Source organism: Pempheris klunzingeri, chromosome 12 (assembly GCF_042242105.1).
Source record: "Pempheris klunzingeri isolate RE-2024b chromosome 12, fPemKlu1.hap1, whole genome shotgun sequence".
In the NCBI taxonomy this organism is placed as follows: domain Eukaryota; kingdom Metazoa; phylum Chordata; class Actinopteri; order Acropomatiformes; family Pempheridae; genus Pempheris; species Pempheris klunzingeri.
The window spans coordinates 14,377,212-14,397,432 of record NC_092023.1 but is presented as its reverse complement, the minus strand read 5'-3'; the positions used below and the strand labels follow the sequence as shown (position 1 = coordinate 14,397,432).

At 39.4% G+C, this 20,221-nt stretch overlaps 3 protein-coding genes across 5 annotated transcripts; 2 read left to right on the top strand and 1 right to left on the bottom strand.

Moving 5' to 3' along the window:
- The first annotated feature begins 1,820 nt into the window (after positions 1-1,820).
- LOC139211076 (follistatin-related protein 1-like) lies at positions 1,821-9,183 on the top strand. Its single transcript, XM_070841333.1, has 11 exons — positions 1,821-1,859; positions 2,146-2,220; positions 5,454-5,543; positions 5,656-5,785; positions 6,732-6,761; positions 6,892-7,022; positions 7,147-7,265; positions 8,130-8,242; positions 8,373-8,483; positions 8,621-8,721; positions 9,100-9,183. Exons 2-11 carry the CDS (start codon positions 2,146-2,148, stop codon positions 9,121-9,123), a joined length of 924 nt encoding a protein of 307 aa, XP_070697434.1. The 5' UTR covers positions 1,821-1,859; the 3' UTR covers positions 9,124-9,183.
- Positions 9,184-9,787: 604 nt separating this feature from the next.
- On the bottom strand, positions 9,788-13,516 carry runx2a (RUNX family transcription factor 2a). Its single transcript, XM_070841003.1, has 6 exons — positions 13,468-13,516; positions 11,602-11,792; positions 11,308-11,467; positions 10,807-10,911; positions 10,651-10,716; positions 9,788-10,137 (listed from the first exon to the last, which is right to left on the bottom strand). The coding sequence occupies exons 1-6, from the start codon at positions 13,514-13,516 to the stop codon at positions 9,788-9,790; spliced, it is 921 nt and encodes a 306-aa protein (XP_070697104.1).
- On the top strand, positions 12,405-20,168 carry supt3h (SPT3 homolog, SAGA and STAGA complex component). 3 transcript variants are annotated; one of them, XM_070841002.1, is made up of 12 exons: positions 12,405-12,465; positions 13,327-13,418; positions 15,516-15,600; positions 16,535-16,621; positions 16,744-16,840; positions 17,000-17,145; positions 17,271-17,346; positions 17,609-17,721; positions 17,849-17,953; positions 18,899-19,027; positions 19,355-19,444; positions 20,064-20,168. In XM_070841002.1, exons 2-12 carry the CDS (start codon positions 13,339-13,341, stop codon positions 20,103-20,105), a joined length of 1,050 nt encoding a protein of 349 aa, XP_070697103.1. In that variant the 5' UTR covers positions 12,405-12,465; positions 13,327-13,338; the 3' UTR covers positions 20,106-20,168. The 3 variants fall into 3 exon arrangements, with proteins under 3 accessions (XP_070697103.1, XP_070697101.1, XP_070697100.1); XM_070841000.1 differs by having other exon boundaries at positions 16,988-17,145; XM_070840999.1 differs by having other exon boundaries at positions 16,964-17,145.
- Positions 20,169-20,221: the final 53 nt, after the last annotated feature.

Sequence of the window (20,221 nt, the reverse complement as noted above, 5' to 3'; positions counted from 1 at the left end):
TTTTGTTTAAAATTAATATGTTAATCAGTTTGAAGACATCAGCTTGGGTGCTGGGAACTTCTGATGGCCGATTTCCCCAATTTTTGGACATGTTATACTTCACTATTACTTCATTTTATCCTATGCTAATAATGCAGCTTATTCTGCCCTGAAAGAACCAGAGAGATTCAACAATGTAGAGACACGAAGAGAGTGTGAGCAAACATTTAGTTCTTGTCATCATCTCTATTGCTCTCACACCTCGCATCAGGCGTGTGTGTGTGTGTGTTTCCGTGTGCATTTCAGTGTGTCTGTGCATGTATCACACCTCTGCTATCGTCTTGCATTTAGCTCATGAGAAGAATGATAACATACCTTTCCTTAAAAGAGCGTGCGCGCGCACACACACACACACACTCTGGCTGACCTCTCTGTTCTATTTCTAGGAGGCGCTCCTTTGGCGTTACAGCACACACCAGCAGGGTGGGTTTATCTGAACCTCAGCACCTCCTCTGACACACAGCTGACGGTCACACCAGAAAGAGAGACAAAGTGGGGAAAACTTTGAACTTCACAGGATTAAAACAAAAACAGTGATGGATACATGTGTGTGTTCCCTAAATTTAGAGAGACAACAGAGTGATCCTTTGTGTGGGTCATTGAAAGGTGATGTGTGATTATATCTGTAAAATATGAACTACAATCCTGTTTATTAAAAGGACTTTAGGACAGGGAAGTTTAGTTCTAAAGCCTTTAAAATTCTTTGTATAAGGTTGTGTGGTCCATAAAGTTGTGTTTAATTACACATACAACAGATTAATTCAAAGACAGAGAACCTGGGGCCAGGCAGCGATACACCACCCTAATATTTTAATTGTATGTATGAATGCAACATGGCACCTCTGTCCTCTGCTGGTCACAGTATAGCACTACGGCAGAGCATCAAAAGCCTGCTGTGGGAGAGCTATCAGACTGAAACACAACAACGGTCTCTTTTCCAACTGTATTACTGCATCTGTATATAAAACCAATGATGAGACATTTACTGTATTATCTATTGTGTTTACAGTCCCTTTTTCATGGATAATAATTTGATTCAAATTTGCCCTGATTACATCAATCAATCATTTTTGCTTATCACGCTCAACAAATACCTTTTTTTTTTTTTACATCAAATCAGTTCAGTTTGAACCTAAATTTCAGCTAAATGCAGATTGTTCTGTGTCTAATTCCATTGTTGTTAAGTTAGGTTACCAAAAAGAAGAAGCTTTTGCCGTTGTTTTATGTAGTCATTCTGTAAAAAATTTGTTTTTTTTGCACATTTTAAAGATGTAGCAAAATGTCGAGAGGTTTTGTACAGCATGTCAAATGATTTCTTTTCCGCTGTGTCAGTCAGAGAATCGATAGCTTCACCTTCTCTCTCCCCTCAGCTGTGTAACGTTGTCTCAACATGTCAACCAGTCGCGTGCCTCTCTCCAAGAAGACAGATGTGTGTGTGTATGTGTGTGTGTGTGTGTGTGTGTGTGTGTGTGTGTTTGGGGGTGGGGGGCCTGGACAGCTAGTCTCCTTTCTCTCCCAGCATCCCTCCTCTGCTCCTCCTCCTCCTCTTTCTTTTTGTAGCTCAGATGTTGTTTCACTGCAGAGCAAAGCAGACGGCTTCACCGATCGTTGGCTGGACATAAACTCCTCATCTAAATGGATCCATACTGACAGTCTTGGACATCTGGATATGACTTTACCACCTGACTGATACACTGACTAAGTGATTGATTGATTGACTGATTGACTGATTCACTGACTGAGTCTCACAGGCTGTTTTAATGTTGACTGCTTGATTACAGAGCAACAGCTTCTGGACAAACTGTGTTTTGACTGGCACGGTACGCTGATTTAATATTGTTGTAGTAGTGGTAATACTAGTAGTAGTAGTAGTATTTCTTTTTAATAGTATTAGTGGTAGCAGTTGTATTCCTAATAACAGTAGCAGTCATTATAGTAGCATGATTAAAAGTGCTAAAAGTTTTACTATTGTTAAACTTGTAAATATTTGTCTTAAATTGGGACAATTCAATTAATCTAATTTTACTTTTTTTTTCTCCTCTCCTCTCCTCTCCTCTCCTCTCCTCTCCTCTCCTCTCCTCTCCTCTCCTCTCCTCTCCTCTCCAGATGTTGACCATCTCTGTGCTCCTGCTGCCGTTGCTCCTCTCCTCCTCTCCCGTCTCCTCCTCTCCTCTGACCAAGGTAAATTTACACTGTTGGAGATGTTTGTAACGATAATGTTATGCTACCCCTACTGCTTTCAAAATCAGGATTGAACTTTCATATGCAACTTTCTGTAAGAACAAGGCTGTTTTTTTTCCCTTCTTTACCTGTCAAGTTGAAATTGGGAGTTACGTTCAAAATCACAAAATCTGGAGATACTGGACATGAAGGGGTTGAAATCTGTAATCTGAAAGTAGTGAATGTAATGCAGTAGAAGTAGGAAGTTGCATAAAATGAGATAACTAAAATACAAGAATCTCAAAACGAGGAAATGTACATTTCTGTTATGTCGTCTTGTATTTCTTAGCAGCTACACACATCACAAACATTAAATCTTAACCAAGATTACACAGAGGAATTTGGGTTAAAAAAAAAAACAACCCCTGTTGACTTCTGGGTAAGGCAGGAATATTTCAACTGGTGACATTTCCAATTTTCTTTTCATTTTTCACTCTTGACTTACACATCCCAAGAAAGGTGTAAATCCTTCGCAAGAAGTCACTCAAAAACGACTGATGTTGACCTCTGACTGCAGGAAAAGAGCTAAATATGCAATATCCCCTGGAGTGTGAGTGTGTGTGTGTGTGTGTGTGTGTGTGTAGGGGAACACGATTTAGGAGGACGTGAGGTGTTTGTTATTTACAAACTTGTTTACAAATGTTTTTCAGGAAGCTGCGCACACACACACACACACACACACACACACACACACACATACACACAGTGTGTGACAGTGAGCAGGTCTTCAGGTATGTGTGTGATTGGGCCTGTCAGCAGCTCATCTCTAATCTCAGCACCTCCAGCTGTAATTCTGCTTCAAACACACTTTGCTGTGTGTTCGTTTGTTTCCTCTGCAGCTGTTTTATCATCTGTCAGTCAAAAATGAAAATCAAAGGAGTAACTCTTTTCTTTGAATTGAACCTTTTCATCATCAACTAAGACAACATAAAAGAAAAGCAGCAGCAGTAAGTTAAAACTGAAATGACACTGGGCTCAGACATGTAAAAACAATGTGCCCTCTGTTTTTGTGTGACTTTCAAACAGAGATTTAATTCTGGGGGAAGAGGTTGCTTTTAATGGTGCTGTTGTTGTCGGTCCACCACTTTGGTCTAGACTGAAATACCTCAACAACTATTGAATGGGTTACCATGAAATTTTGGCACAGACATTCGTGTTCCCCTCAGGATCAATAGTTGTAACTTTGGTGATCCTCTGACTGTCCCTCTAGCGCCATCACCAGGTCAAAGTTTCAACTTGTCCAATACTTTAGTATGTTTAATATTAATTGTGCAAATGTTAACATGCTAAAACGCTAATGGTGCACAATGACTGATATGGCTTACACTAAAAAAATACCCTGGCAAAAATACAATGAAATGCAAAAATAGATCAAATAGAGAACACGTGAAGGATTAATTGCATGTTTAGATGTACAATGACCCATCAGAGAAGACCTTGATCAAGTAGAGGGAGAGAGCGAAAAACAAAGAAACAAAGCCAGCAGAAAGAAAATATGGACAAGTGCAACAAAAAGAAGGCAAGAATAGAGAGAATAATAAGGATGAATGGAGAGGAAAAGACAAAAGACAAAATGAAAAGTGACAGAGTGAAGAGAGAATTGTTTTGCAAACTAAACAGGTTCAGATATGAATTTTTTATTATTTTGATTATATCTACACACCACTTCTCTCTGTGTGTGTGTGTGTGTGTGTCTCGCCGTTTTTTTTAAAACTATGTTTTCATTATTGATAAAACAGAAGTGTCAAAATATTTGTTTGGTAATGGTCATGGTTGGAGTTAAGGTTAGGAGGATGAAGACACATATTATGTGTGTATGTGTGTGTTTGTGTTGCTCCAGTCAGATGGTTGCAAACAGCAGGTTTGCAGCACAGCAGATGTCAGCTGGAGGCAACAGATGTATCTATTGTGTGTGTGTGTGTGTGTGTGTGTGTGTGTGTGTGTGTGTGTGCATTCATGAATATCTTTGTGTGGAACGGTTGGAGTCTCGGACCCTGGCTGTGAAGACATCCTTTAAAAAGTGAGAATATTTTGGAGAGACTTTTTGTCTTGTCTTCTCTTTAGGCCGTTTAGTTGGATTAGCAGGTTAGAGTTAGTGTTAGATTAATGTAGGGGTCAGGGCCAGACATGCAGTTATGATGATTAAAGTTAAAGTGAGGCGTCGGGGAATGCGTTAAGTCACTGAGGGTCCTCACAAGTACAAACGTGTGTGTGTGTTGGGTTTGGTGACCTGTAAATACAGAGGAATGTGTGGAATTTGAGTGTAAACATCTGTTTAGGATCTATCTTTCTATTCTTGAGTCTGTTGGAGTGTGTGTTGTACACTCCAGATTATTAGGTACACCTGTCTAAAATACATGCAGTGTTATACAACAGCCCTGCAATAAGTTTATGAAGATTAGAATGATCAGTTGTTGTTGAAATTGTTTTAGAGGTGTTCACTCAACTGTATGATCATTTTAGAGGCTGAAGTTTGTGCTGCTATAGAATTGTATTGCATTATACATACACTATTATTTCGTCTGCTCCATTTATATCAATGAGATTATCTCCACATTTTTTTCCAACGATGAGTTAAAGGACAATTTTGTTTATTTTCATAGTTTTCAAACAGTGTTCATATATATAATGACATTTTACTCACCAACTTCAGCCAAAGTGTACTCAAGATTTTATAATATACAGTTATTGTAACATTCACATTTTGTGTGTGTTGTAATTTGATTTCACTTGAAAATAAGTATTACAGGAAGTTTAAAGCTTGGTAGTTTCATCACTTGTCCCGCTTTAAAGGACACTGCAGCCAGTAATAAAGCTGGTGTTTAGGAATGATGACCAAAGCAAAAAACAAGAGTTAAACCCTCAACAAAAACCCCTCGAAATGAGCAGTACCGCTGTGCAGCTGCCTCGATCACAATCAGAAATGCATGATGCGAAATGAGTGCGTGTGAGTGTGTGTGTGTGTGTGTGTGAGAGTGTGTGTGTGTTGAGACAGTCATTGTCATTCAAAACGGCATGTGTCTCTCCCAGTGAGATGTCAAAGGTCGCCATCTGGAGTCTGAAACACACACACACTCACACACACTTCTCGTTTCTTTTCATTGTTTACTTTATAAAACAGAAAAACCATAAACATGTGATACATCTCTTCCTATTTGTGTGTGTGTGTGTGTGTGTGTGTGTGTGTGTCTCAGGACCATTCAGTGTGCGCCAGGACATCCTGTGGTGCAGGGAGAGAGTGTGTATCGACTGACAGAGGAGAACCAGTCTGTCGCTGCTTACAGGTGAAGACACTGAACACCTCTCGTTATGCTGCCATAACTCCACTGAGCTCTCTAGTTCTGTTCTGCAGGTGATTTAATGAAAACATGTGTTGACGCTCCTGTTTCTCTGCAGCGGTGTGATGGGACAGAGCACTGGGTGTGTGGCAGTAATGGCAGGTCCTACAGAAATCACTGCGAGCTGCACAGGGACGCCTGCATCACCCAGACCAAGATACATGTGGAGCACAGAGGACACTGTCTGGGTCAGTGTACACACACACACACACACACACACACACACACACACACACACACTTTTTAAAAACACTAAACACAGTCATTCACTCTCATACATTGCCCAACAAAATTATAGCAACTACATATCGCTCAAAATTGACTTATCTAACTTTTTGACATCTGTTTTATTATATGACATATTATGGACATACTATGCAATTTTCACGAAAACTGCTTTTTGAAATGCCGTAACTCAGAAATGGATCAAAATCCAAAATGCAGTATCTGCACTCTGGCCATGTAATCTGTGTACTGTAGGCAGTGCAAGACGTACGTTAACTCAAGTTCTGTACTTCAATACAAATGTGAGATACTTTACTTAAATCCTTTCATTTCATGCCACTTTCTACCTTTACTCCACTACAATTCAGAGGGGAATATGGTTATTCTTACTTCACTAAATTCATTTGACAGCTTTATTTATTTTGTAAATTAGCAGATTAATCAACTGGTTGATTGACAGAAAATTTGGTTGCAATTTTAGTTTGATAATCGTTTCATCATTTTACGTATTTAAAAAAAATCATGGTTGAATGTGATTTTCTGCTTTTCTTTTTAATAATTCAACAGTATTAATAATTCAACAACAAGCACTGTGAAGGTGTCCATTTGGGCTCTTGTGATTCTCAATTCTCGCTGTTTTCAGGATTTTTACAAACCAAACAATCAAACGATTAGCGGAGAGGATAGTCAGAAGATGAATTCAGAGTGAAAATAATCAGTAGCTGCAGTCTGATACAAAACAGCTGAAATGAAAATCTATTTCACAGTTTGTCCTTCAGACTGAAAATGTTCCTCAGCTTCACTGCCTTTGTATTTGCTGCTCTCTGCCTTTTAAAGGGCAGTGCAAACAGCTGACGCTGTGTACAGTTTGTGAGTTGTGTGATGTGATGTGTGTGCTTCTATTCACAGAGAAGCCAACAAAGCCAGATGTGAGCCCCAGTAAGTAAAATCAGATATAAATGATCAGTTCCTGACTTTGTTCATAGTCTGTTTGTCAACACTAAGTTTTGACTGTAGCCTTAAAAAAAATGCCTTTTTATTTTCACTAATCCTTTTATTTTGGATGTAGTCGTGTGTTTCCTGTCTGACCGCGACTGGCTGAGAGAGAGAGTGATCCAGTGGATTCAGGACGAGGTCCAATCTGACAACCTGGCCTCAAATGTGTCCTCAGCCAACGACCTCCTGCAAACATACTTCACGGTCAGAAAACCTAACTTGTACTAACCGTGAACTTTAAATCATGAAAAATGTAAACATACATGAGAATATCTGGATGAGATATTTAAAATGCCGCCTGTCATAATAATATGTGTTTGTTTTACAGACGTATGACAACGGGGACTCCGAGCTCGAGTCCAACGAGTTCCTAAACTTCCTGAAACATAATGAGACGGCACTCAACCTCACATACTCTAATAATCTGGAGACTAACTTGTTACTGAGGTACACCCACACACACACACACACACACACACACACACATCCTTGTACTAATGGTACTTGATTAATAACGACAATCTGGAAAAAAGTTGGGCTCAACTCAATACTGTTAAGGTGTTCAGTGGTGGAAGAAGTGCTCAGATCTTCACATCTAAAAGTAGTAACACCACAGTGTATAAATACATAAAATAAATAAAAATTGAAAATACATTGGATTATAATTACTGATGCACTCATGTTTTCACCACTTTCAGTTTACAGCAGGTAGAATTTAATAAGTTTAATTCCCGTAGATACTGTTAGGCACTTGGTTTCCCTCAGTAATGTCTCATCTTAGACTATAATAGTATATTTATTTATTCATTATATTATGATCATTTGGACAAGATGATAATGAAAAATTGTAATCTGGAAAGTAACTAAAGTTATCAAATACATGTGGGAGAATATAAAGTTACAGTAACATTTGCAGTTATTTCACTTCTTCTACTTCTAGATAGATAGATAGATAGATAGATAGATAGATAGATAGATAGATAGATAGATAGATAGATAGACAGACAGATAGATAGATAGATAGATGGATAGATCGATAGACGGATAGATAGATAGATAGATAGATAGATAGATAGATAGATAGATAGATAGATAGATAGATAGATAGATAGATAGATAGATAGACAGACAGATAGATAGATAGATAGATAGATAGATAGGTAGATAGATAGATAGATAGATAGATAGATAGATAGATAGATAGATAGATAGATAGATAGATAGATAGATAGATAGATAGATAGATAGATGGATTGATTTTGTAAATAAATCGTTATCATGAACGTGACCCAGCGTCCGTCTGTCTTTCAGGTCTCTGTGTGCTGATGCTTTGATCGAGCTGTCAGATGAAAACGCAGACTGGAAGCTGAGTTTAACTGAGTTCATCAACTGTCTGACACCCACCTACCATCCATATGAGAGAAGTAATGGCACACACACGCAAACACACACACACACACAAACAAGTGTATTATCAGTAGAGATTAATAATATGCGTGTTTTCTTGTGTGTGTGTGTGTGTGTGTGTGTGTGTGTGTGTGTGTGTGTATGAAGAATGCGCTCTGGAGGATGAAGTGTTTGAGGACGGAGCTGAAACTCAGATGGAGTGTAACAAGTGTGTGTGTGCCTGTGGAAACTGGGTCTGCACCGCTCTCACCTGCACTGGTGAGTGAGGTTTACGTTGTAATGACGGCCTGTTTCATAGATTTATCTGTTTCCCCTCCGTTAGGGCTAACAGGCTTTTGTTGTTCCATTGCTGGTGGGGTTTTTTCATCTCTGTCACATGGTGACCTGTATTTCAGGAGAGCATCAGGTAGAGGAGGACGTTAAGGAAGGAGCAGAAGAAGAGGAGATGACAGAGGAGGAGTGGAGCAGGAGAGTGGCTGAACTCAACTCTTTACAGGTGAATGGTGGACCGCTGTGAAGGGGGAATATAATCCATTATAGTCTCCTAAAATTTTAATGAGATAACTATACTCATTACTCAAAGAGTAAAGTATTCTCACTACATTACTTATAAGTTACTTTCAAAAGCGTAGACCACAATGACAAAATACACAATTTATTTCTTATTAAAGAATAACTCTGCTATTTCTAAACTTATCTACTGCTGTCTTGACTTGTTAGCTTGCTTGTGTTATTCTGTGATTGTGTAGACCAGCCACTCCCACGTTCTGAGAGGTAAAATTACTGTTTTTGTGAATGGAGTCTGGTGGCTTTGAATAAAGTGATATAACAGCCTTTTTCTGCTTACAACACACTCTTTTACTTGTTCCTACAGGAGAACTTCGCCAGGGACACCTGAGACCATTTCTGTACACAACAATTAGCTCCCTATATTTTCACATATCCATCTGGATTTTACTGCAGATTAAGTTGTTTTACATATTCAAAGATTGTTTCAAACTTTGCATTTCACAGTTTTCTGTATATACATGTAATTCTCATAGTTTTCAGGTAGTTCAACTTGTCGAGACCTTGATTTTCTTCATTGCTTATGAGAGAGTATTTAAAATTCAAGGTGCAATGAATCAGCAAAGAAAATTCCAAATACTGATCATCAGGTTTAGATGATGCTCAACATGGTGCTTCAGGGTTAACTGTTTAATTGTTAATGAGATACTATATTTTCTCTATTCGGGACATGAAATGAATGCTGTTTTTTATACACATATTGCTCTAATAAACTCTTTATTGTATAATAAATTAATTGTCAACTCATGAAAGATTTTCATAGAAAAGGGGGAACTGTGATGTGAATTTAATTACATTATCTATTTGTTGTTTAAAGAATGTGTGCATATAATTATCAAAGGCAGCAAAATGATAAATACTAACAATGCAATAAATAAGAACTGCAAACTACAAACAGATTACTTTTTACAGGTGGAAAACAAAGTAAAAGTTCCAGAAACTCACAAAATATTTCATTTAAGATGATGTATAAGATAACACAATATATCCAATCATCAGTAAGGCCTCCAGACAGGATCCTCCCCTCTCATAGAAACACATGCCCCTTCTATGTAATTGGTAAGCGCTGTGACAATGTTGCGGTCGTCCCCCGTGGTTTGGAGCGTTTGGTTGGGTCCGTAGTAGAAGCTGGTGGGCTGGAAGGGACCACTGTGGCTCAGCGGAGGGGGAGGAGGAGGAGGTGGTGAAGACAGGTAGGAGCTGTAAGGCGTGGGCTGAGTGGAGTAGGAGAGAGCGGGCAGGTGGTGCATTCTGGGACCTGGAGTGAAGGAGGAAGTCAGAGAGGTCACCTGACCCAGGAACGACGACTCATTGGTCCACAGAGAGGAGGAAAAGGATCTGCAATCTGCAGAGAGAGACAATAACACTATAGCAATATTGAACATAGAAGTCCATTCTTGATCTTGGAAACAGTAGTTAGCCCAAAAAGAGCTAGTTTCCCCTTACTTCTTCCAGAGCTTTCAGCTGCATTACATGGTCTTCCACAGAAGAACTGAGTTATGACCTAAGTACTTAACTTCTGTCATGGCTGATCTTTATGACAGATGAGCAAAGTCCATCCACTGACATGAGATGCAGTTGAAAGCTTGGATAAAAAGCTAGTAAGTGGACCTTTTATGTCAAACAGTTTTTTTTTCCAGTTGGTTTAAAATGTACATAAAATTTTACTATTATCAATTTTCCATTTTCCTCAATTATACTAGATATTCATGTGAAGTTTTCCCAAGTTATGCTGCTTCACAAAACATTTCAGACAACTATGGTTACTCTACTATCATCACTTTGATTCAGATTTGAATGAGAAAATGAGAACATTTCTAGTTTAAACCTGATTTAAATAACATCCCTCTTCTCATACCTGAGGATGCGGTGATGCTGCTGGATGGCCTGAACGCTCCCGACTTCACCTCCTTCTGCCTCTGCCCTGAGAGAGACACACACAGGGACAAAGTCAGTCACTCTGAGGCAAAGCTTGGATCAAACACTCACATCGTTTCCTCTGGTGTGTACTAACGCCTTGGCAGCCGCTGCCCGTCCACCGTCACCTTGATGGCCCTGTGTAAGGTGGCGATCTGAGGGGGCGAGGTCAGCACATTGATGGAAAGTGTGAAACTCTTGCCTGAAAAAAAATGAGACACATGTACAGAGACATTAAAGGGCTTTAAAGGTAATTTAAGATAACAACAAATCTAGTTTTATAGCAGTTTAAGTAGTTCAACTCAGATAAAGTTTTATGTCAAAGGGTTTTTTCAATCTCTAGGCCACATTTATCCTTCCAACTTTAATATTATCATGTGAGTTACAAGAAGAGATCCACCATATTGGGGGGAAGACAACAAGACAAAATGAAGAAAGTGCTTAATTTCAATGTGAGTGAAGACATGTAAGTTACAAAAGGTGGAACACAGTGTAGGAGGAGGACATGAGGATGATAGACTACTATCTTTTCTTTGAATCCTCCCCTCACGGGCCTCTGATAGTCCATACTGGATCAGCAGAGTATCTGTCTCTCTACCTCTCCCGCTGCGGCCTATGAAGCGGAGGTCATTAAAGTGGGCGTGGCCTTGCTTCATGGTTGCTGTGGCATTCCGTAGCTCAGCGCTGCTGTTGTCTTCATTGCCTGCCATCACTGTGACTACCACGCCATCTGGCACGTCGTTGCTCAGGGAAACCACCTGGAAGATGGAAAAAATTTGACTTTTACTGACCTTTGACATCATATAGATAGATAGATAGATAGATAGATAGATAGATAGATTGATTGATAGATAGATAGATAGATTGATTGATTGATAAATAGATTCCTTACAGTGAAGGCTCTTGGCAGGGTCTTGTTACACCTCCAATGCAGTGGCAGGCTGCTGCAGAGGAAGTTGGGACTGTCAGTCTGTACCAGGCCTCTGGGTGGCGCTGTGCTGCGCTGGTGGAGGGACCTCACCTCCTGGTTGTCCAGTTGGCGACCGGTGGATGATGGTGATGGCCTGCGCTTCACCACAGGCTCTGAGAGGAAGCAAGGGAGAGACAGAAAAGATTTTTCTACCTTTTTTTTCATTTATCTATATTTTTCTTTCTTCAAGTACATTGTTGCTGAAATTGAAATTTTTTTGGTAGTAAAAGACTGTATAAAGACTTCTAAGACATGTGAATTACCAAACACCAGTTTTTATCAATAAAAAATAGCTTTTCTAAGCCAGTACAGTTGCTTATAGATGGCAAAGGCATGGTGTACCCTCAAAACTTAGTTAAATGTTTAATTTAGAAATCTAGCTTTCCAATGTGTCACCTAATTACCTTATAAAAATATTTTAATTATATTTTAAATCTTTTTAATCTTTTTAATAGCGTCCATGGAATGTGACCCTGTCACTCCAAATCAATACCACAAATTATCATTACACCAGAGAAATAGGACACACTTGTTCATATTTGATTTTAAAGGGTTGTTATGTAATGTGAATATATTTATGAAAAAATCATGACTTTTTCCCCTACAGCACCCATGTAATGAGCTAACTACTTCAGTAATCATGTGCGAGAGTAGAAAGTTTAGAAAACTACAACTACCAACACCATGCACTTCCTGGATCGATATACGTCATCAACCCGCTCCGAAAACAGACGACATCGAAAAGTGTCAACACGAGAGGCGACAGCGTTTTATTGATCCACTCTGGTGAGAATTTGAAGTTATTTAGGGGCATTTTCTGTCTCTTTCCGCTTCCGTTTCTCTTTCCCTTTCTCTTTCTTCTCTTTTCTGTCTCCGTCTCTCTGTCTGTCTGTTCCTCCTCCTTTTCCGGGTTTTTTCTCTTTACTCTTTCCTGCATTGTGTTGCGTTGACCGCAGTGTTTGAATAGGAGGCAACTGCATTGTTATTATCATTCAGATTTCACTGCCGGAGGGGAAGTTACTGCGGTCACACCACCTGTTCCCTCTGTATTCATGCTTACTGTGTCTGTCTGTATGTATAAATATCTGTGCAGATCTGTTCGGCTACCTTGTTATTTTAGGCTCTTGGCTCGGCCTCTGTTCATAGCTGACTAGTTTTGTTTTGGTTAAATGGTCCTAAATGCCAAAGTTTACATTACAGTTTAGAACAGTGGTTGTCTTTTTGTTGACACTGACCATTGTATTTGTGTGTAGGAGAAAAGGTTTCCACAAAGGGAATATTGCAGGACTGTTGTATTAGACTATATTAGTTTTACCTGTAGTAGATGTACCTAATAAGCCAGTAAATTAGAGTATATCTTCGCCATGAGCAGCCCAACTATGAATATTAGTTAGTTTGGAATCATATTTTCCATATATGACTTAGCAAAGTAGAATTACGAACAATCAAAGACTCTCCATTGAGAGCAAAGGTTGACATGATTTAAAGTAAAACCAGGTAAAATCTTTAAAACCCTCCTAGACGGATAAATGGATGCAGAGCATAAAGTATAGATGTGGTGTGACGATGAGCTGAAATACTTCCTCAGTCCATTTGGAATTCCCAGTTTAACGCAGCTCTGTTTCTTTGCTTTGCCGTTGCCGTCAGGTGGATGTGGTTATGAGCAGTCCCATGGCCTCCAGTTCTAAAGACCGGCCTGTTTCCAGGACCAGTTTCATTCCAGAGCTACAGAGCATGATGTAAGACACACACACACACACACACACACACACTGGGAAGGAGACTCACCCCAGTACAGCATCGGGCTTGTGCTGCTGAACAGACTGTTTGAAGCCATAGAAACTTGCCTAACAAATGACAGAGCAACAACAATCACACGCTGAGGTTTTTCAGCTACAACCAAACTTCCTAAAAGAGTAAAAAGTAAAACAAATGTTTCAAATCATTCCTCAGCTGTTTGTTTTCAATCATTGTGTTATTCAAAGCATTATTTAAAAAAAGCATTGAAATCTCTAAAAGTTTAGAGAAAGTTTATTGAAAGTTATAATAATTTGATTATAGGAAAACACCCCAATCTGCTGGTGTTGTGAAGGTGTGTTACATGAACTAGAAATAAGTCACATATGTGAAATAAGTAAACATTACAATAACATCATCCCTTAAAATGTCCTCATTAACATTAAAACATGATAAAGGTGATTAACACGAAGTGTCACTAAAATTAATGGCCACATTTTGCCTAATCTGTCTTTACATTAGAGCTGAAACGATTTGTTGATTAATTGATGGACAAAAAATATCTGTTAATCTTTTATGGCATTTTCGTGCAAATATAACTGAAGTTCAGCAGATTTGCTGTTTTTCTTTGTCTAATGTGGCATTAAACTGAATGTCTTTGGGTTTTAGACTGTCTGTTCAATAAAACACTTGATGGGAAGACGTGCCCTCGGGCTGACTGAAATAGTGATCCACATCATTGACCGTTCATTTTGTCAACCAAATGCTTAATGAATTCATCGGGGAAATGATTTGCAGATTAATCAATAATAAAATAGTTGCAGCCGCACTTTGCAGTCGAGGAAACACCAAAAATATTATATAGTTTAACAACAGAATAAAGTATATTTCCTGAAATCAGTTGACGTTTATCACATGAAAAAATCTTTGAGAAAAGAATCAACTGAGATTATGAATATTCAATGAAAAAAGGGAAAAAAGACAGTTATACAACCTTTTATATTGCAACGGAGATATTAAGATGACTGGAAATCTAAATGAAATACGCTATTTTCAAAGTGCACCTGCACTACATTCACACTATGCGATTAGAGGGAATTGTTTTCTATCACACATTAAATCTTTTTATGGATTTTTTCCAAAAGAAGCAACATGTGTGGTGTGGCCTCTCATTTGCGTGTGTCGGTTCATGTGTGTGTGTTTTGGGGTACTCACCTTGTGTTGCGTGTGGGCTGCAGAGAGACGATGTTGGTGGTCAGAGAGGCTGAAACCCAACTAAACCCCAAAACCTAAAACCAACACTCAGCCAACCTCTGAACCTGAGGCCAACCTGCCCACAACCCCAAACCAAAGCCATTCTCACCTGTGTGATTGACGGCTGAAAACAGCCAATCGCAGTGCAGATGGGGGAGGGCAGAGAGACAAGAAGGGGGACTGTCCGGTGAAAGAGAGACGGAGGGATTGACAGAGAAGAAATGAGAGATGGAAAGAGCTCCAGGATGTGGGTTTGGGCTAGTTTGCCATCATGGAAGTGGCTTCTCTGGATGCAAATTGAGGTTTGACCAAATTGTGGTCAAAGTGTGTGTGTGTGAGTGTGTGAGTGTGTGTGAGAGAGAGAGACAGATGTGGACATGCATGTACATTTGCAGATTGCACATTTGACAGAACCATGTTGTTTATTGTTTTGTTTTCGTGATGTGTTTAACGCGAACAAATATTGTAGATAAAATTTCTACTAAAATCTTAAGAATTTAGATTTAAATCAGCAGCTGCAACCTAAACAAACTGCATCCTCATCTCATCATTCGCATCATCTTTATCAATAAAAAGCAATATGCCAACTAGTAGACTGACAACAGTAGATTACACCTCTGGTGTATAAAAATCAGCACCACAGTTGCTTCGAAAACAAAGCCAAAGAATTGGAACTATAAACACTAAAAGATTTATTAACGAGCTTCAAGTCGTAGCTAACAATTAGCTTCTCAATCTAACTGAAGGTGTTTCAGAGGATTCATGATGAGAAGTCAAAATAATGACATAGTCGACTCAGTTAGACTCTGATTAATATTTTGTGTGTGTGTGTGTGTGTGTGTCAGGTTTGCTCTGGGAGACGCCCGCAGGCCTCTGCATGAGACAGCAGCTCTGGTGGAGGACATTGTGCACACGCAGCTCATTACTATGGTAATATAAATACTGAACACTAATATGCCTATTCTGCTCTTTTTGGAGGTCCTACTAGAGCAGGTTTACATGAAGGACAGTCAGAACAATCTGCTGCTTTGCTCTCACTTTTGGCATCTTCATGTAACCAGGAGCTGGTGTTTAGTGAGGAAAAAACAATGGCGGACAGCAAGGAGGAAGTTTTTTTGGAAAGGGACAGTCGAAGGGCTGAAGGAGGTCACATGATCCACAGATCCCCTTATGACATAATAAGGGGAGCCAAAGCTAAACAGAGAGTTTTCACACACATTTACAGAAAAATGGGGAAAAAGAGAGAGGACGGTCTTTTCTCAGCGTTTGAGGGTCTCCAAACACACCTGGGACACCAATTTAAATTGAATAGACATTAAAAAGTACATTTTGCATAATATGGGACCTTTAACACACCTTGCAGACAGGGAACAGTAGAAGAAAATGAGTGGTTTTCACATCAAAGTAAGACTTTTTTAATGCCTGAGCAAAGTGTAAATGTAACAATTTAAGATCTGTTTTGGAAGATTTTACTGCAGCTTGAAATCTTTTTTTTTACCCTCCACAAGTTCAATAATCTGTCACTGAATCTTTGTCATTTTCCTTTATGGAAAACTCAGTTTATAGCCTTAGATCATTAGTCATAGATCTGTTAACAGATTATTTTAGGTTGTCGTTACGCCAAACAAACACATGATTAGAAATCAGCATAATTTTGCAGGACAAAATTCTCACCAAGAGACAACTCTGCTTCAATGTAAATATTCTCTACATGTTTGTATGTAACTTATGATGCAAAATATGATCTAAGTATCTGATAGTTCGATTATCCCCATAATTATTTCTTAACCTTTAAATTACATGGAAATTAGTGTAACTAATCTTCTATGACGCATTTAACTGATGTGATCGCTTTATTTTTCAGCTGCATCAGGCCTGCGAGGGGGCATCTCTTCGTGGGTCGAGGGTCATTTCAGCTGAGGACATCCTGTTCCTGATGAGGAGGGACAAGGCAAGCAAAACACACCCAGAACACACACAGAAAACACACAGAAAAAAAGACGTTATATACACTAAACAATGAATACTGATTCTCCTCACCTTTCTTTATCTGTTCTTCTCTCTTGTGACCAGAGGAAGGTGGCGAGGCTATTAAAATATCTCCAGTTTAGAGATTATAAATCCAAACTGCTCAAAACTCTAGAGGATGAAGACATGCAGCCAGAAACGGGTATACGCACACACACGCACACACACACACACATACATGGCAGTTTTAAAATTGGAGCACATCAAAATGAAAATGTGCCAAATATCACAGTAATATGAACTGCACACCGGTTGCGTGGGGCAGGTGGCGGTGCGGGTGGTGGTGCAGGTGGCGGTGCAGGTGGTGGTGCAGGTGGCGTTGCCGGCGGTAACCAGCGAAGGCAGAGATTGGCCCAGGATTTTCTGGTGTGGATGGATCAGACCGGCGACCTCCTGTCGTTGGCCGAGCGGCAGGAAGTAGACCCCATCAAACAAGAACGGATGGAGGTCAGAGGTCGTCTCCAACACATCAGTCACTTTGTTCTTAACACTTTTTCTGTTCTGGGCACACTGATTTGACTGTAGATGGTCGATTTAAGGTGTTTTTTAACCATTATTTTTTGTATCTTCAGCGTTTAGAGCGTCAGACCCGAACTATGGACCAGGGCCAATACTCCGAGTTCTGTGAGAGTCGACAGCTCAGCTTTGGTAAGTTTCTAATCAACTAATTTAAGTTTCTTTCATAATCCTACGTTTAGAAAATCAGTAAAGCCAAAGAGAAGAAGGTTGCACGGATAGCCTTTGTCTTCCTACGATGCCTGACTGTAGACTAGTTTCAAAGCCAGTGGTCCTCTTTCGTGTCTTCATAACTTTAATGACGCACCAGGTTTCAGTTGAATGTCAGTTAAACTCATAAAAAATGCATTGTGTGTGTGTGTGTGTGTGTGTGTGTGTGTGTGTGTGTTTCCAGCTAAGAAAGCATCAAAGTTTCGGGACTGGCTCGACTGCAGCAGTTTAGAGCTGAAACCCAACAGCATCGCCATGGAGATCTTGTCATACCTGGCCTATGAGACTGTTGCCCAGGTAACGTGTCGATGCACGATGTTGCACATATGTGATTAATGTCCCTGTCTTATTCATGGCTGTGTGATTTCAAACTTTCTAGTGTTTTAAAAAAAAGTCTCTCCTGTCTCTTTCCATCATTCTACAGATCGTGGATTTGTCTCTTTTGGTGAAGCAGGAAATGGCGGCGAAGACAAATCCCATCAGTCATGTGATCTCTGCCAGTTACATCCACTATAACACTCACACTGAGGTACTGAGAATCAGCTGTTATATTACTTGGTTTTAAATCACTTCTTAAAACCTATTTTTACAGACTTGCTTTTACGTGATTTTGTCTTTTTTATGTCTTTTTACTCAGTGCCGGTCTCTTTTATTCACTCATTCATTCATTTAGTCCTTTTATTTTTCATTGTTTTTATTAATGCTTTTATTTTTGCTATTTTTTGGTAGTTATATTTGCACTTTTTAATGCTCTGTCTTCTATCTCTCTCCCACTCTCTCTCTCCTGCTTTTGTCTTTTCCTATTTTCCTCTTGTTCTAAATTCACTGTAATCGATGCTTTTGTTTGGCCTCTCTGTGCTGCTCTCTGATGTTCTTGGATCCTGTTTTGCTTCGTCTGTCAAAGCACTTTTTAAACTCTGTTTTTAAAGGTGTTATACAAATAAAGTTATTATATTATTGTTATAGTATTAAAAGCCGTCAGCCATTGACAAATTTGGAGAACACAGGAGTTGGTGGTCTACTGCTGCCTCAATGGGTTGGTATGTTTGCGTTACTGGGCGACTTTGGTATTTTAAAGAGTTAGTTAAGAGTCAGATGAACACCAAAAATCACAGCAATTAGACAAGTAAATCCCATGTTCTGCAAGGTAAAATCATTGTTTTTGGCAATGGAGTTACTTTGAACCAAGTGATATAAGGGTTCTTACAGGTCTTTTCTCTGTAGGGATCCCTTCAATAATGTGTCAGACACTTAGAATAACAAACTAAGCCTGTTAGTGGCAGAACAAGCACTTTTAGTGGACGTGGATGAGCTTTGATCACGTACAGTTGCTCCACAGGATTACATTACAGCTATTTGTAGGCCATTTGTGGCTGAGGTGATCTAAATATTTAGTACCTGCCAGTCATGTATTGAGTTCTCTTTTCAGTTTTTAGTAGCTAAATAACCTCTGTCTTCCATGTATCTCCACCAGGTAAAGAAGGATCCAGACTCGCCTGAAGCCACCCCCCCTTCCACTCCAGGCTCCTCCCACTCCTCAAAGCCCCTCCTACAGGGTAACGGCAGTCTGGACGGTCGGGCGAGACAGAGGAAACGCAAAAAGGTGTGTGTTTGGTGTGCAGCCTCCTTACCTGTGAAATGCCCCTTGTTTTCAAGCTTGAGTGTTTCCAATTGACACAGAAACATAGTTGTTGAGAGGCTTCGACACAGTACCAGTTATAGTAGTGACCAGTCTTTGGAAAGTCCTGTTCCACTTTAAAAATATATATATATATATATATTGGCCCCTGTGAAAAGCCTCTGTCACACTGTTTTTTTTTTTTTACCCATTAGATGAATCTGAGTTAATATAAAATGTTTTTAGTCTAATGTGTGAATACTGTAAGATCATTTGAAAATATTTTATATGTATAATTACTGTTTGTTTCAGAGCTGTCCGGCTACGGTGGAACCTCCCAGTGGTGCCATCCAGCCCTGTCACATCAGAGAGGCTATTAGAAGATACAGCTATAGACACACGGTATGCACACGCACACACACACGACATGTCAGGCTTCATTCACTCTATATTCTTTATTTCAAGAGTTTTTAAGTAATTCCTCCTGAAATAATGATGTGACGACACTGGAATTTGTTTCCCCAACATTTTTTTTTTGTCTGTTGACCCACTTTTTAAAAATGAGAAACTATCAAACCCAGTTCACATCAGGCCATATCTATAAATGATAAGATCAATTTGTGTTTAAATGAACAGTCTTGACCAATTTTTTTTTTCTGCCATCAGCGTATAAAATCTTGGAACAGGTTTTATGTACGCAGGTTTGAGTGCGTTTCATACTAAAAATACTTAACCGTTCTAACTTAAACTGCAGATTTGTACTTTACATTGGAGCTACCCCATCACTTCACAGCTAGTGTGATGAATAAACCACCAGTTTTCCTCATGCAATGTTTTGACTACATTATTAAGCAAAACTTGAAAGTCAAAATGTTGCATCACTTCAGTGTGGACAACCTTTTCTCTTCGAGCAGGCACAGCATTAAGATAAAACATGTTTGCTTTTAAAACCACACCCCGGATTCAGTGGGCGTCCACAGTCTGAAACTTTATTTTAAAACAGATTCCCTCTCTCTTTCAGAGTGCTTACTGTCGGAGCGGGATGACCTTCCTCGCCTGCTGAGGGTGCAACATGTAAATATTTCTTTTTTTATATGTTATTGTAATAAAGACTTTTCAGTAAGAAGCCTGTGTTTGTTACTGTCCCGTGTTACCTTCCAGACACACACTTACTGCATC